This window comes from Nothobranchius furzeri, chromosome 9 (assembly GCF_043380555.1).
Source record: "Nothobranchius furzeri strain GRZ-AD chromosome 9, NfurGRZ-RIMD1, whole genome shotgun sequence".
Lineage (NCBI taxonomy): Eukaryota > Metazoa > Chordata > Actinopteri > Cyprinodontiformes > Nothobranchiidae > Nothobranchius > Nothobranchius furzeri.
In genome coordinates, this window is record NC_091749.1 from 46,230,357 (window position 1) to 46,243,557 (window position 13,201).

Consider the following 13,201-nt stretch of genomic DNA (forward strand, 5'->3'; position numbering starts at 1 on the left):
CTAGACATGCGTCTTTGATGGGAGTCTTTTTAAGTTTTTCCCCTCTGCTAAGTTATACGAGGATGTTTTACAGGTCAGTCAACCAAACGCGGAGCCTTTTTCCGTCAGTTTTGCAGAGGATCTTATTTTTTTTCCTCGTCATCTTTTGCCATATTTTCCCTCCAGTCTTTGTGTTTTTCTTCATGGGAAGAGATGGATCTTCCTGTGGAATCTTTCCACATTTAGCCTGCTTTACAGCTAAAGTTTGACTCGGTGAATAAGTCCCAGTTCACCTAGCGTTGCCCCTTGTTCATTTGTATTTTTACACCGAACCCTGTTTTGTTTTGTTTTCCTTTTGGGGTCATTCCTGACGCAAGACTGAATGTAAACCTGATCACAGGAGAAGGCAAGAGTTGCTAACTGCCTGTTTTCACGCAGACGCACAAAGAACATCAGTCTGCCATTTGACCCCTGCACTTTTTTCCTCCGGAGAGGTCAACCCTGGCGCTGTGATTTGAGCCTTTGAGAACAGACGACCAGGGACGCCCCCCCCACACTGTGGTCTCTTGAGGATTATTTCTGCTCACTTAGCTTTTTTAAAGCACTCCCTGTAACCGCAATGCCCTCAAAAAAACACTACATTGGCTTCTTACCATCATGTCGTTTTGCTCCTGTCATCTTTGTGGAAACGAGCAGCATTCTGACATCTGTAGACGGGGCTGGAAACACGTATTTATCCTATTTATCACTTGTTTGCCACTACTTGTCCTTCGAATTCTTAATGATACACATTGAATGTATGGACGGAAAAGTTGACGACTTTGGAGCTTTTTATATAATCCAGTATGTGCATGGGAAGAAACGTACAGTTAGAGTCTGACAGACACCAAAACGATGTGTTTTTAACAGGTTAGGAAGGTCTTCAATAATCTAAATAATGTTTCAACAACAGTTGGGGTGTTTGCGTTAAAACGACACAAGCCACAGACTTGATATGTTTGAAGAATCACAGCCTCTGAAAGCGGTTCTGTCTGATGCCTTAACCCTGACCCGCCACCTGCGAGGCGATCACATTATGTTGCTTCTTGGACAACAAGTTAGCAGCATGGTTTTGTGATTTGGGGGTAATTAGTGGGATCTCCAGAGTAATTGAGCCCAAAGTCGAGACTGTTTAAATCAGTTAATGGTTTCTCTTAACGTAATGAAATGTATCGACAAGAATGCAAAGCCAGAAGGTGTGATGATGATGATGATGATGATGTGTAGTTCCAGAGATATCCACCCCTCCCCCTTACATGTGAAGTCCCATGTTGAGCTGACTGCTGACCCCAGGTCCCTCTGCGCTGAGCCCGTTAACATAGCATCAGTGCGAATGAGGCGTAGAGGACTGCCTTGACACAATCTCCTCCATGTCTAACCTTGCCTATCCTAACAGAAAAGTGAATTACAGTACATTATTTTCTAATTTAATGTGAAATTGTTTTGCTTTTTTCCATTCCAAATAGCCATGGTTTTATAGGGAAAGAGGGTAAACAAAAAAGCTTGAGATCATAACTGCACTACATTTGTTGACCCCGGCTTTCCCTAACAAGACTCTGCCTTCTTAATAACACTTTAAATGTGCTTTTTACTTTAATTGTAGCTGCCTCGTGTGCTAGGCTTTCCCTCTAGGGTGCAGGGAATACACTTTTTTTTTTTTATCTCATCTCTACCTACTTTTTTTGGCACCATGCTCCACCCCTTTAACCTCTACACACACTCGCTCACCCTCGCATGCAAGTGGAAGGTGAATCGACACTCGGCAGAGTGTCAGATTAGGTGTTTTATGGACCTGCTTCAGTAGAATGTCCTCTGTGTTGCAGTGAGTCCGTATATTAACCTGCGTCTTGTATGTATTTACACTGTACAGCCTTTTTATTTTGTTTTGTTTTTTACCCCTGATGTTTCGGTTTCTCTGGGGCCTAAGTTATTGTTATCAAACATACTTGAATCTGAGAATCTATAGGATCGTTTCTGTTTGGTTTTTGATTTTTGCTTCAGAGTAACTCCACACAAAGGATTAGAGGTGAATGACGGGACATCAGGCTATTTGAATGACAGGTATTCATTTCTTTGAGACTGACCAGATGAGGACTGAGGGATTGTTGCCACCCAGCTGAGCTGCAGTTACACCTCTTTGCCTTTTTCAATTATTTATGACGGTGTATCTTAGTCAGACGTTAACAGTCTTATCGAACGCCAAACCTTTGACATCAGCTATCTGTAATTCTCTCCACAATCATCAGAGGCTGCTGGACTGCGTCGCTGCTGCTCTTTGACGACAAAGCTAAAGGTTTTCCCACGTAGTGAGATGGATATCAAGACTAAATAGCCTTCAGAGCTCCCCCTGAATTCCCTGAGTGCCATTTCTGAGACTACTAGCTAACCCACGCCTTTTACCTGTGCCAGGAAAATGCTACGCTGAATGTTTTGTTTTTCCACTCCACCTTTTGTCCTTGTCCATTCATGTTTTTGTCAACTTGCAGATGGTTCAGTGCTGTACCGGGCAGTGTTGCAGATTGTCACAGAAGGTGTTTAAACAATTGTTCCACTTTTGTTCCCTACGTTATTCGTTTTTGTCATAACACCAACAAGGAGAGCAAAAAACTTAATGGACCAATCCTTTTGAATATGGGTTGAATTTATAAAACAAATCGTCTTTAAAACGTTGCCGCCTTCTTTACGCCATGTGTCATGTTGCTCTGTAGCTGAACTGATATTTATCGATATATTACTCTGATGTATTTACGTTTAACTCTGTGAGCCTATTGCAGGGCGTTATAGGAGTACTCTATGATCTGTATCTGCATGGCTTATCAGGAGACGGCGAGGAGCCTCTCTTATACGTAAGACTCCTATAGTGTTGGGTCAGTGAGACGTCATGGCATCCAGTCCACATTTAACCAAACTTGTTTAAAGTCTTTTGTGACTCATTCCATTACAGTTCCTGTTGGTTCTCACTGTTCTTTTCAAAGTTGTGTTTATGGCTTTGTGTGTGTGTGTGTGCACATCGCTTAAGTGTGTTGAATGAATGGTTGAAGTCTTTTTGGGTTCTCTGGCACTTTTTCTTGTTGCTGTACTGTAGAGTTGTTTGATTTACTGTATATTTTTCTTTTTTTGGGGGGGGGGTGATATTTACTGCAATATTGTGATGATTATTTGAACTGTAAATTGTACAGAGTTCACAGTTGTAGTCTTTGTTGGGAATTTCTATAAAAAGTAGTCTCATATTTCTTTTTTATTTCTTCAGACTGTGGAAAATCAAAATGTACAGCTCCAAGATTCTATCCTCCCCTCAGCATTTTTTAGAGCTATGATTAAGAGAAATCCTTAAACTGTAAATAAATATTGTGTTGAAATATGAATGTCACTTCAAAATGTATTTGAATGAGTTAGTCAAGGGCTTCAAGAATGAAGGACCCACAATTTTTCTTTTTATGGTTTGTTTTTAATTTGCAGAAAGGTAAAGCTCCTTTTTATCTGAGATGGCTTTTTTTGTGTCCTTGGATTCATACAATACAATGTCTCATGTGAACCTTCTACAGATCACTTTTTATTCCCTCCACACCTAAAGGGAAACTCCAATTTGCACCCTTTTTATGTAGAATAAAAGATCTCTCCACTTTTTCTGACTGGTTGTGATTTTATATGGATTAAAAAAAAAAGAAATTACATTAAAGATGAAAACAGGAAACCCATGTTTGTGTGTCTTTGAGGAAAAGGGGCACTTTTTGCATCTTTGTGCTGGTCGGCTTCCTGTTTTCAAGGAAGTGAATGAAGGTTTTCCTCATTTCTCATGGCAAAAATCCTCTGCTTCATCCAGGTTTTATAGAGATTCTTTAACTTTGTACTATTCTAAGATAAAAATTCTCCAGAAAACACATCTATTCTGTCTAGTTTAACAATTTGTCGTGGAATGAATGAGGCAATGACTAAATATAGTTTTTTGTGTCATTATTACACAAGATACTTCAGCATCTCATGGCTAAAACGTGGAAAATCCTCACAAAGATGTCCCATAATAAATAAAAACTATTCTTTATGAGCAACTACCTCTCCACCAAAGTATATCTGATCAGATAACTGAGCTACTGCAGTTTTTTAGTATCCAAGAGGTTGAAAAGAAACCTTCAACTGTGTTTGTTAGTCACTTGTTTTTATTTAGTTGCCGAAAGGCTGTTTTTTTTTTTTTATTTGATGCGTTGTTTCCTAGATTGTTCTTTCCTCCTGCCACCAGGGGCCGCTGTTGTAGCACTGCAGCTGGTCTCTATAAACTTCCGGTCCTTCTCTCTGCAGAGCCTTTTCTACCGGGGCCGAGTCAATATGGTGGGTACACACACAAACGCTTTTCCAGCTTTTCACAACAATCCTTGTCAATCCTCTTTATCCGCGTTTCCACCAAGCTGTAACAAACAGCGTCCAGCCCCCCAGAAACTAACAGATTTAATAACAAACGGATTTCGATATTCTCATGCGTATTTAAAACCCAAACTGTACTTCGTTCAGGAATACATTCAAGTGCTTTTCATGTTTTTTTTTTGTTTTTTGTTTTTGTTTTTGGAGCGGGAGGGTTACTAAAGAAAATCAGACGAGATTATAGTAAAAAAAAGTCATAGCGTCAGTTAAAAGATTTTAGCATATTATATTTTAAGTAGCCCTTCAAAGCTCATTGTCATGTATTTTATGTGTTAAACTATTTATTTTAATAGCATTAAAATGGGTTAACATTCCAGGAAGACGGAATTTTTACACATTGTTTTAACAATACAAAAGGCCATTGGGTGTAAGTTTGTGGTTTTAGCAGCTATTTACAGTTGTAGCTGTGCTCCTTTATCATTCAGAGGTCATGCTTCCCAGCCAGGGCAGAATCTCATTATTTTAATTCACAAAATAAAGCCACTAGAAGTTGGATTTTGCTGTTTTGAATAATGTGTAAAACGGGGGTTATTTCCTCATTATCTCCCATCTAACTGCTTCATCAGTCGGGTCGCAGGGAGCTGGTGTCTTCACTCAGTTATGTGAGAGGTGGGGGACGCCCTGAACACGTTTAATCCCTCAATCTGTCACACATAGGAACAGTTAGTCATCAATCAACCTGTCATACACGTTTTTGGTCAGAAATCTTGTCTTGCATGGACAAGGCTTACTAACCATGCAGAAAAGGCTGGGAGCTGGGATTCAATTGTGCGACCTCGCTACAAGACAGCAGTACCACCGTGCTGCCTGCATTATTGCTATATTTGTTTAAATATATAATCTTGTTTGTTGGTGATGTTTTATTTAAATATGGTATCTTCAGGGACGCGTCAGGACTAAGACCATCAAGAAGGCCTCCAGGGTCATCATTGAGAAATACTACACCCGTCTGGGCAATGACTTCCACGTCAACAAGAGGGTGTGTGAGGAGATTGCCATCATTCCCAGCAAGCCACTGCGCAACAAAATTGCAGGGTACGTAAAGATGAACTAGTTTGGTAATTAGGTGGTTTGCTTTTTGATGGTTTTGTTGTCGGTGAACTCTTTCCTGATACACACACACGAGCTGGTTAGAAGTGATGAGTGTTCTTGGAGGAAACCTTTAAGAACAGGAGGAGACTTCCTCCTTTAACCCAGATGTTCATCAGGTTAACTCTCCATCGATGCTTTGTTCTGCACTGTTCTAGTTCCCATACTCTAGGTCGGGGGTCGGCAATCCGCGGCTCTGGAGCCGCATGCAGCTCTTCCATCCATCTGATGTGGCTCTCTGTGCTTGTAAAATAATGGATATTTAAATAAAATGCTTTATATTTTACTGCATTAATTTTACATCTGTAAGCCAATTCTAAATGTAAAGATTGTCTGCGTAAACCTGAACAGGTCCAACCCGGTCTTACTGTGAGACCGGGTTGACGGCTCACGCTTGTGCGTAATCATAGGCGCTTTCTGAGCTGAAGAGGATGTGAGATTCTGGGACTCTCCTCAGACGCCACATTGGAGACAGGAACAAGCACTATTCGCCAAAGTTTCATAATCAGGGAACATTTTCTAAGTGACAAGTCTCTCTGAGAGACCGGGTTTGGAAAACACTCACTTCAGTGGGAGGAATCTTCCCGCATGCACACTGGTTCTGCGACGCGCTCCAAGCCCCTCTCCACATCCTCAGGTCGCTGTGCACCTTATGTACGCGCTGACAGTGAGCTGCGCTGAGCGGTGTCCAGCTCAGATGTTCAGATGGGAATCTTTTCTTGAGTGATTTAGCTACGTCTGTGATGTGCGTAGAATAAAGTGTCAGTTCATCTGCTTGCGTCGGGGTAATTCTTTCTATTCTTTCTCCGTCAACATAAACGGCCAAATACGGGAACTGTCCGGTCAACACAAGCCCTGCTTTTAACTTTTCTGTTTTCTTATGAAAATTGTTGCAAAGATATATAATTGAACTTGATTAACACCAGAGCCAGGCGCACTGCGCCGTTATCTCCGTCACTGTAAATGAGGGAAAAACAAAATGATCGGATCCTTTTCTGACCTTCCCCACCTACAAAGTTTAATTACAACAATCAAACGTGACAGAGCCTGGATTTGTATTCTGAACAGTCTAAACATGTTTTAAAAAGAAGCGTATGACAAAAGTGGCACCTGCTCAGTAAAACCACCAACAGGGTGAAAAATATCAAAATATTGTCGGCAGAGACGGGCTACAACTTCTGGATCCGTTTTATATAAATTGTTTTATTGATCATCTTCTTATGAAAGATAACTTTGACGTACACGAGCGACCGGTACTGGCTGCTGTCACCTGTTGTGAGCAGCGCTCTGCTGTCTGAGGGTAGGCCCCGCCCACAACGCCGCGGCTGCTGTGGCTCCCAGTGTTTTCTTTACTGTGGGAAACTGGTAATAATGGCTCTTTGATGGGAACAGGTTGCCGACCCCTGCTGTAGGTGTTGCTGAAGCTGCTGCTAGGTGATTTTTATCCTTCCACCTGAAAGATGTTAGTTATGTGGAATAACAAACAGGAGTGGGAATTTATTAACAAAAAGTTAAGCTTTTTGTTTGTGTAGGTGTAAATATTATTTGGGGGGGCTGGTGTGTTTGTAGGAGCGCTGTTCAGCTGGAGTTTGGGTGGATCCAAGTGTGCTAGAAGATGAAAGCTGCATGCAATGTTATAAAAGTGTTATAAAGGGGTTGGCATAAACAAAAACATTTGTATAAATATCCCAGTACTATTCACTCAGGAGGTAGTGCAGGTTGTCCAGTAATCGGAAGGTTGTAGGTTTGATCCCGGCTCCCACCAGAGAATGCTGCTGTTGTGTCCTTGAGCAAGATACTTAACCTGTCTTACCTGCTGGTGGTAGTCAGAGAGACGGTGGCGCCAGTATTCGACGGTCTCGCTTCCGTCAGTGCGCCCCAGAGCAGCTGTGGCTAAATCGTAGCTCATCACGACCAGCATGTGAATGACTGATTGTGTTGTGAAGTGCCTTGGGGGGCTGTGGAACACCAAGAAGGTGCTATACAAATATGGGCCATTTACCATTTTGGCTACTTGCTGTTGGTGTCAGCTTTTATCAGAATTCTGGCTGAATTTAAAATAAATCCATCGTAAACACCAGTTAAATAAGTTGTGCTGTGGTCTCAAACTGGAATAAAAATGTGTTCATAAATGTTGATGTGATGCTGCTAACCAAAAGCTTGGGACAATCAGCAAATTTAGTGAAAATAAATGCAGATTTTTGTAGGACTTCATGCCCACTCATTGGTTTGGATGTGATGGGACCAGTCGCACAGGATGGACCGTCGGTACAACCAAAAATATTTCCTTTTAAGACAAGGAAGTTTTATTCACAGCAGCTGTGTGGCTTTTTCTGGCAGAACAGTTGGCTAATAGATGTTTTAGGTATCTGCTCATCCTTACAGCAGCAAGTCAGTAAAAATGTCTACTAATTTTCCAGAGCAACAGATTTAGGTTCTTCTTTGAAGCGCAGATCAACATGGACATTTGTACCAAAGATTCAAGCACAGTAGGCATGTTAACCTGTGCAAAATGTCTTGAATCTGATAATAGTTCAGGCTAGGGTTGGGTGATACGGCCTAAAATCAATATCACGATGTATTGAGGATTTCATCTCGATAATGATAAATGGATGATAACTACAGGTATGCACAGAAACAAAAGCTTGAGTTGACACAAGGTGGTACAGCTTCTTAAAGGAAGGGACATTATCGGTGCCAACCTACACACATCTTTTCATGTTTTTAATATCAAATTTATTGACATGGGAAAAATGATCTCGATAAGTCAGAAATTTTGATAATGATAAATTTGATTTATTGCCCAGCCATAGTTCAGATTAGAATTTGACTGTGTACACGGTTGTTTACATCTGTTACACGTTTAATCGGAGCAGATCGCTTTGACGTGTCCAGTAACTACCTAACGTACTGGAAACGGGCCGTAGACATAAACACAAACATGGCTGTGTGCGTTGAGAACAATGTTCTTCAGACATTTGTTTTCTGGTCACGGTTTTACTTAGGGCTGGGCAATAAATCGAAAATTTATCGTTATTGAAATTTCTGACTTTTATTGAGATCATTTTTCTCATGTCAATAAGTTTGACAATAAAAAAATGAACAGATGTGTGTAGGTTGGCAACGTTCATGTCCCTTTAAGAAGCTACTGTACCACCTTGAATCTCATAAAAATGTGACTCACATATTACATGCGACAGCGCCATGTAGTGGACAACTTTTGTTTCTTCGCATACATGTAGTTATTGTCCATTTATCGTTATCGAGGTGAAATCCTCGACAGATTCTGATATTGATTTTAGGCCATATCCCCCAGCCCTAGTTTTACATCAGCGAGCCAAACGGTATAAACTTTTGCATATGATGAAGAGGGGAGACAACAGGAGAATAATCGCCATGTTTTTATCTAGCTTGTGAAAACGCAGATGTAGGGTATGTCTATGCATGACGTAACAGACGTGTAGTTGTGAGCGGCGATCGGAATAACATTTGACAAAACCCACCCATCTCAGTCACAAGGTTATAGTGAGTATGATAGGGTCATAGTATTCTGTGGTGAGTTCACATAAAGCATTTTTATTCCAGTCAGGCTTTTAATTCGATTGTGTTTTTGTAAATGTGATCACTAACCTGTTAGCTTTTTAAAATAAACTTTGTGTTGCTGTTTGTTTTCTCAGGTACGTGACACACCTGATGAAGCGTATCCAACGTGGTCCTGTCAGAGGAATCTCCATCAAGCTGCAGGAGGAGGAGAGGGAGAGGAGGGACAACTACGTCCCAGAGGTCTGTTCACTGACGAGTCGTTTTGCAGATTAGCTGCAACTGGCATGTAAGCCCATTTTTCCTCATGTTATGATATTAGTTCTACAGTGATCTTGTTTCTCATCCTGCAGATTTCAGCTCTGGACCAGGAGCTCATTGAAGTGGATCCAGACACAAAGGAAATGCTAAAGATGATGGTGAGTCATTTTAAATGTGCAGGACATGCTTGTTGTTTTTAAAACACTCTTTAAGCTGAAGCCTTGGATAAGTAACTTTCAGTCTGTTGCTTTTTTCCTGCAGGATTTCGGTGGCCTCTCAAAGCTTCAAGTAACACAGCCAACCATCGGAATGAACTTCAAAACGCCACGAGGGCTGTGATAAGTTAAATAAAGAGATGAAATTATTAAATGTGCTCATTTGTATTTCTTTTACCCTGGACATTCTTTAGAAGAGGTATAACTGTTTTAGATTTCAGATGAGAAATGTTTGTGCTTCATTGATAACGGTACTAGAAAAATTTGCATTTCTTGCAGAAATGCTGTTTGAATACTGGATAGCTGAAACAGCTGAGCAGCTGAACTGAAACTGAAACTAAAGCTTTATGCTTCTCCGTCAGCTCCGCAAGGGACAGACACGCACGGATTGACGGAAGCGTTTTGCTCTCATACTTCTCCGTCTCCTGGAGTGTTGCAAAGCAATTGCCCGGCAGGACCACAGAGGGCGTAGCGCTGTTCTGTGGTATCCTGTCATGTATCTGTCCAAGATAGTGTGTTTATATTGTGTTTTTTGTGTATATAAGAGACTTTTAACACGGACATATTTGTCTCTCATTCTCCTCCACTTCATGCACTCCCCACCTCTAAACCCACGTTTCCTGTCATTTCCATCCACAAATAAAACGCTTGCTGCGCATCTTTCCACTCCTCCAGTCACGGGGAATTAAATGTTCATGTTTTTAGAGTTTTTTCGCGAGGTATTCTTCAAGCTTCTCCGTGTCTGCCGCTAGTTATCCTCGGCTCTCTTAATGTTTTTGAGGGCGCAATAGCAGCGCTGTAGACAACAGCAGCGCCCTGACCAATCACAAGCTTGCGTAATCCGTCTCGTTCGACAGATGTTTAAAAAAGTGGGCTCGACTCCGTACGTACTTGCGTGCCTGCCGGAGCCCTACGCAAGGACAGATAATGGCGTTGCGTGTCTCCGCGCTGATGCAGACGGAGAAGCATAAATCAGGCTTAAGAAAAACTGTCAAAATGAGCTGAAAGTATTGAAAGATGTAGAAGCAAATAGCACTAACAAGCAAATAAAGCACAAAGTGAAGAATGGAGAAAAATAATCCTAAATAGCAAAAAACTGAAATCTGAACATTGTATAAAAATCTGGACAGCTAAAATGTCTCAACAACTGTTATTTTAGTTGGACAAGTTTAACAGTTTAATCTTTACATTTAGCTGAACTGTGAAATTAGCAGCTTATGCTGAATTTTGTAACTGATTGCTGAAGTAAGCTGAAATTAAGCTAAACTGTCAAATGAGCTGAATGTAGTGAAAGATGTGAAAGCAACAAGCAAAGCACAAAAAGTAAGTGAAGAATGGAGAAAACTAATCCAAAACAGCAGAAAATTAAAATCTGTCAACATTGTTAAAAAAACTGGACAGCTAAAATGTCTAAACACCTGTTATTTCAGTAGGGTTAGTTTAACAGTTTAATTTTTACATTTAGCTGAACTGTGAAATTGGCATCATATGCTGAATTCAGAAACTAATTGCTGAAGCTCCTGAATAGCTCAAGTGAAGCTGAAACTAAGCAAAACTGTTATGAGCTGAATGATTTGAAAGATTTAGAAGCTAAAAGCACCAAGATGTAAATAAAGCACAAAAACTGAACGGAGAAAACAATCCAGAACAGCAGAAAACTGAAATCTGAACATTATTTAAAAATCTGGACAGCAAAAATGTCTAAACACTTGTTTGAGTAGGACTAGTTTAACAGTTTAATTTTCATATTTAGTTGAACTGCGAAATGAGCAGCATAAGCCGAATTCAGAAACGGATTGCTGAAGCTGCTGAGTAGCTGAAAAAAAGTGTAATAAAGCTCATAATGTAGGTGAAGAATGGCAAAAAAAAAAAAAATGCTAAACAGAAAACTGAAATCTTTGAACATTGTTTAAAAACTAGACAGTTAATGTTTACACACCTGGCATTTGAGTAAGAATAGTTTAATAGTAAAAATTTCACAATTAGCTGAACTGTGAATTTAGAAACTTGCTGATATCTGAAACCGATAAATTAACATATGCTCAGATTGTGTAATGAATGGATGGATGGATTCATTAGACCAAGATGATCAATTTGATTTATCATATGTGTGGGTGTGTACTTTAATTTAGCTAGAAGATGATTGAAATCTCTCAGCCAATCAGAGAGCTGGGATGGGGTTGGGCAATTTCCCGCCTTCTGACGGTAAATAAAATGTAAGTTACGTTTCTAGTTTTACGAACAGAGGGTGAAGCATGTGGCATCAAATGTGTCCGATGTGGCCCGCGAGGTGACTGGCTACAGGGGCCTTTCTGGGCTTCGGTGACGTGTCACCTGAGGAAGTTTGGGGGACTACGTGCTTGCGGGGGACTGGGAGCTCTAGGTCTACAGGGGACCGAGAGTTGCCCAAGGTGGTGGATGTTGATGAGGGAGGGGGAATGAGCGTGGGGTAAGCCTCCCTGTGGGGTAGGGGTGTGTGTTGGGGGGAAGGGGGTGTTATGTTGGCGGTGGGTGAGTGGTGTACAGGGTGGGGAGTGTTCGTGTGCTTGTTGTGTGTGATGGGTTGTGCAGACTCAGCAGTGAGGGTGGTTGTTTTGGCAGCAATATGCCTTTTAGGTGTCCAGCCTGCCTAAATTCATTGAAGAAGTCCGATCTCTGAACATGGATAGACATGGCCAAGCAAATTGACAAGGGGAAGTTCTTCCTCAAGGAAGAGGAAGAAAATGTAGATTTTCTTTTTACATATGTATGAAACTTTCTTTGCGTGTGAATAAAAATGGGTATAGTTTCCTTGGTAGTGTGAGTGCAATCTCTGATGTCAAACCTTGGAGGCTACTCTTTTCGGTTGTATATTGTTGGTCCTCTGTCATAGTGACAAACATCTAAACATTTTGTTTGGCAGTACTCACACAATGCCAAAGGGACAATGCATTTTGGGGGCACTGACTATTCAGATTAGAAAGAAATGTAGTTTTGACACATGAGTAAACTGTTTTAGGGGAGATATGAGCTTTTGCAGGTAAACCATGTGATCAACCATCCAGGTTTATTTTGACGAAAGCACCAAGAATGATGAGAATGTCCGATGTGTCGAGAAATGAGCCAAAGCTATTGAGAAGGATCTTTGCCAATTTGGAGACACTGTTTAAATGAGAAATGGATTTAGACTGAAGCATGAGTGAACAGTTTTGGAAGAGATGTTCGCTTTTGCAGGTGATCTATAGTGTTGTGCAAAACTAAGTGTTAACCAAATGATCTTAGAAGTTTGAAAATGTAATTTCTGTTTCAAGAAATGAGCCAAACCAATGGAGAAAAACTGCAAATACACTTAAATTATTTCCTGTTAATCTCTAGCCTCGCCTGCCAGACTCGTCCTCTGTGCAGAATTAAGCAGGACAAGTCTGGCAAGCCAGGCTACATTCTCTGGAGGATGGGTATTCAATTAACTGATGTGTTGAATGTTCTGTGAACACATTACTTGAGATGGTCTTGGGTGTTTGTGAAAAAAAGTTGACAATAGCCACATTAACAGTAACTTGTACAATTTTACAATGCTTTGATTTGTCTTACACCTTTTCCCATTTATACATCTAATGTATGTTCTAGAACTGAAACTTTAAAGTAGACTTTGCAGTTTTAGCTTTCATACAGCACACTTTGAC

The 13,201-nt window shown here is 40.8% G+C and overlaps 1 protein-coding gene across 1 annotated transcript; it reads left to right on the plus strand.

The window, feature by feature from the left end:
* Nucleotides 1-4,200: 4,200 nt before the first annotated feature.
* LOC107381778 (small ribosomal subunit protein eS17) lies at nt 4,201-9,693 on the plus strand. The gene is made up of 5 exons (XM_015953653.3): nt 4,201-4,344; nt 5,318-5,469; nt 9,201-9,306; nt 9,417-9,482; nt 9,586-9,693. Exons 1-5 carry the CDS (start codon nt 4,216-4,218, stop codon nt 9,661-9,663), a joined length of 531 nt encoding a protein of 176 aa, XP_015809139.3. The 5' UTR covers nt 4,201-4,215; the 3' UTR covers nt 9,664-9,693.
* Nucleotides 9,694-13,201: the final 3,508 nt, after the last annotated feature.

Coding starts and splice junctions, on each gene's coding strand:
- LOC107381778 (XM_015953653.3), top strand. CDS start 4,216: ATGCGTTGTTTCCTAGATTGTTCTTTCCTCCTGCCACCAGGGGCCGCT. Junction 4,345..5,317: donor ACCGGGGCCGAGTCAATATG/GTGGGTACACAC, acceptor TGGTATCTTCAG/GGACGCGTCAGGACTAAGAC. Junction 5,470..9,200: donor CTGCGCAACAAAATTGCAGG/GTACGTAAAGAT, acceptor TTGTTTTCTCAG/GTACGTGACACACCTGATGA.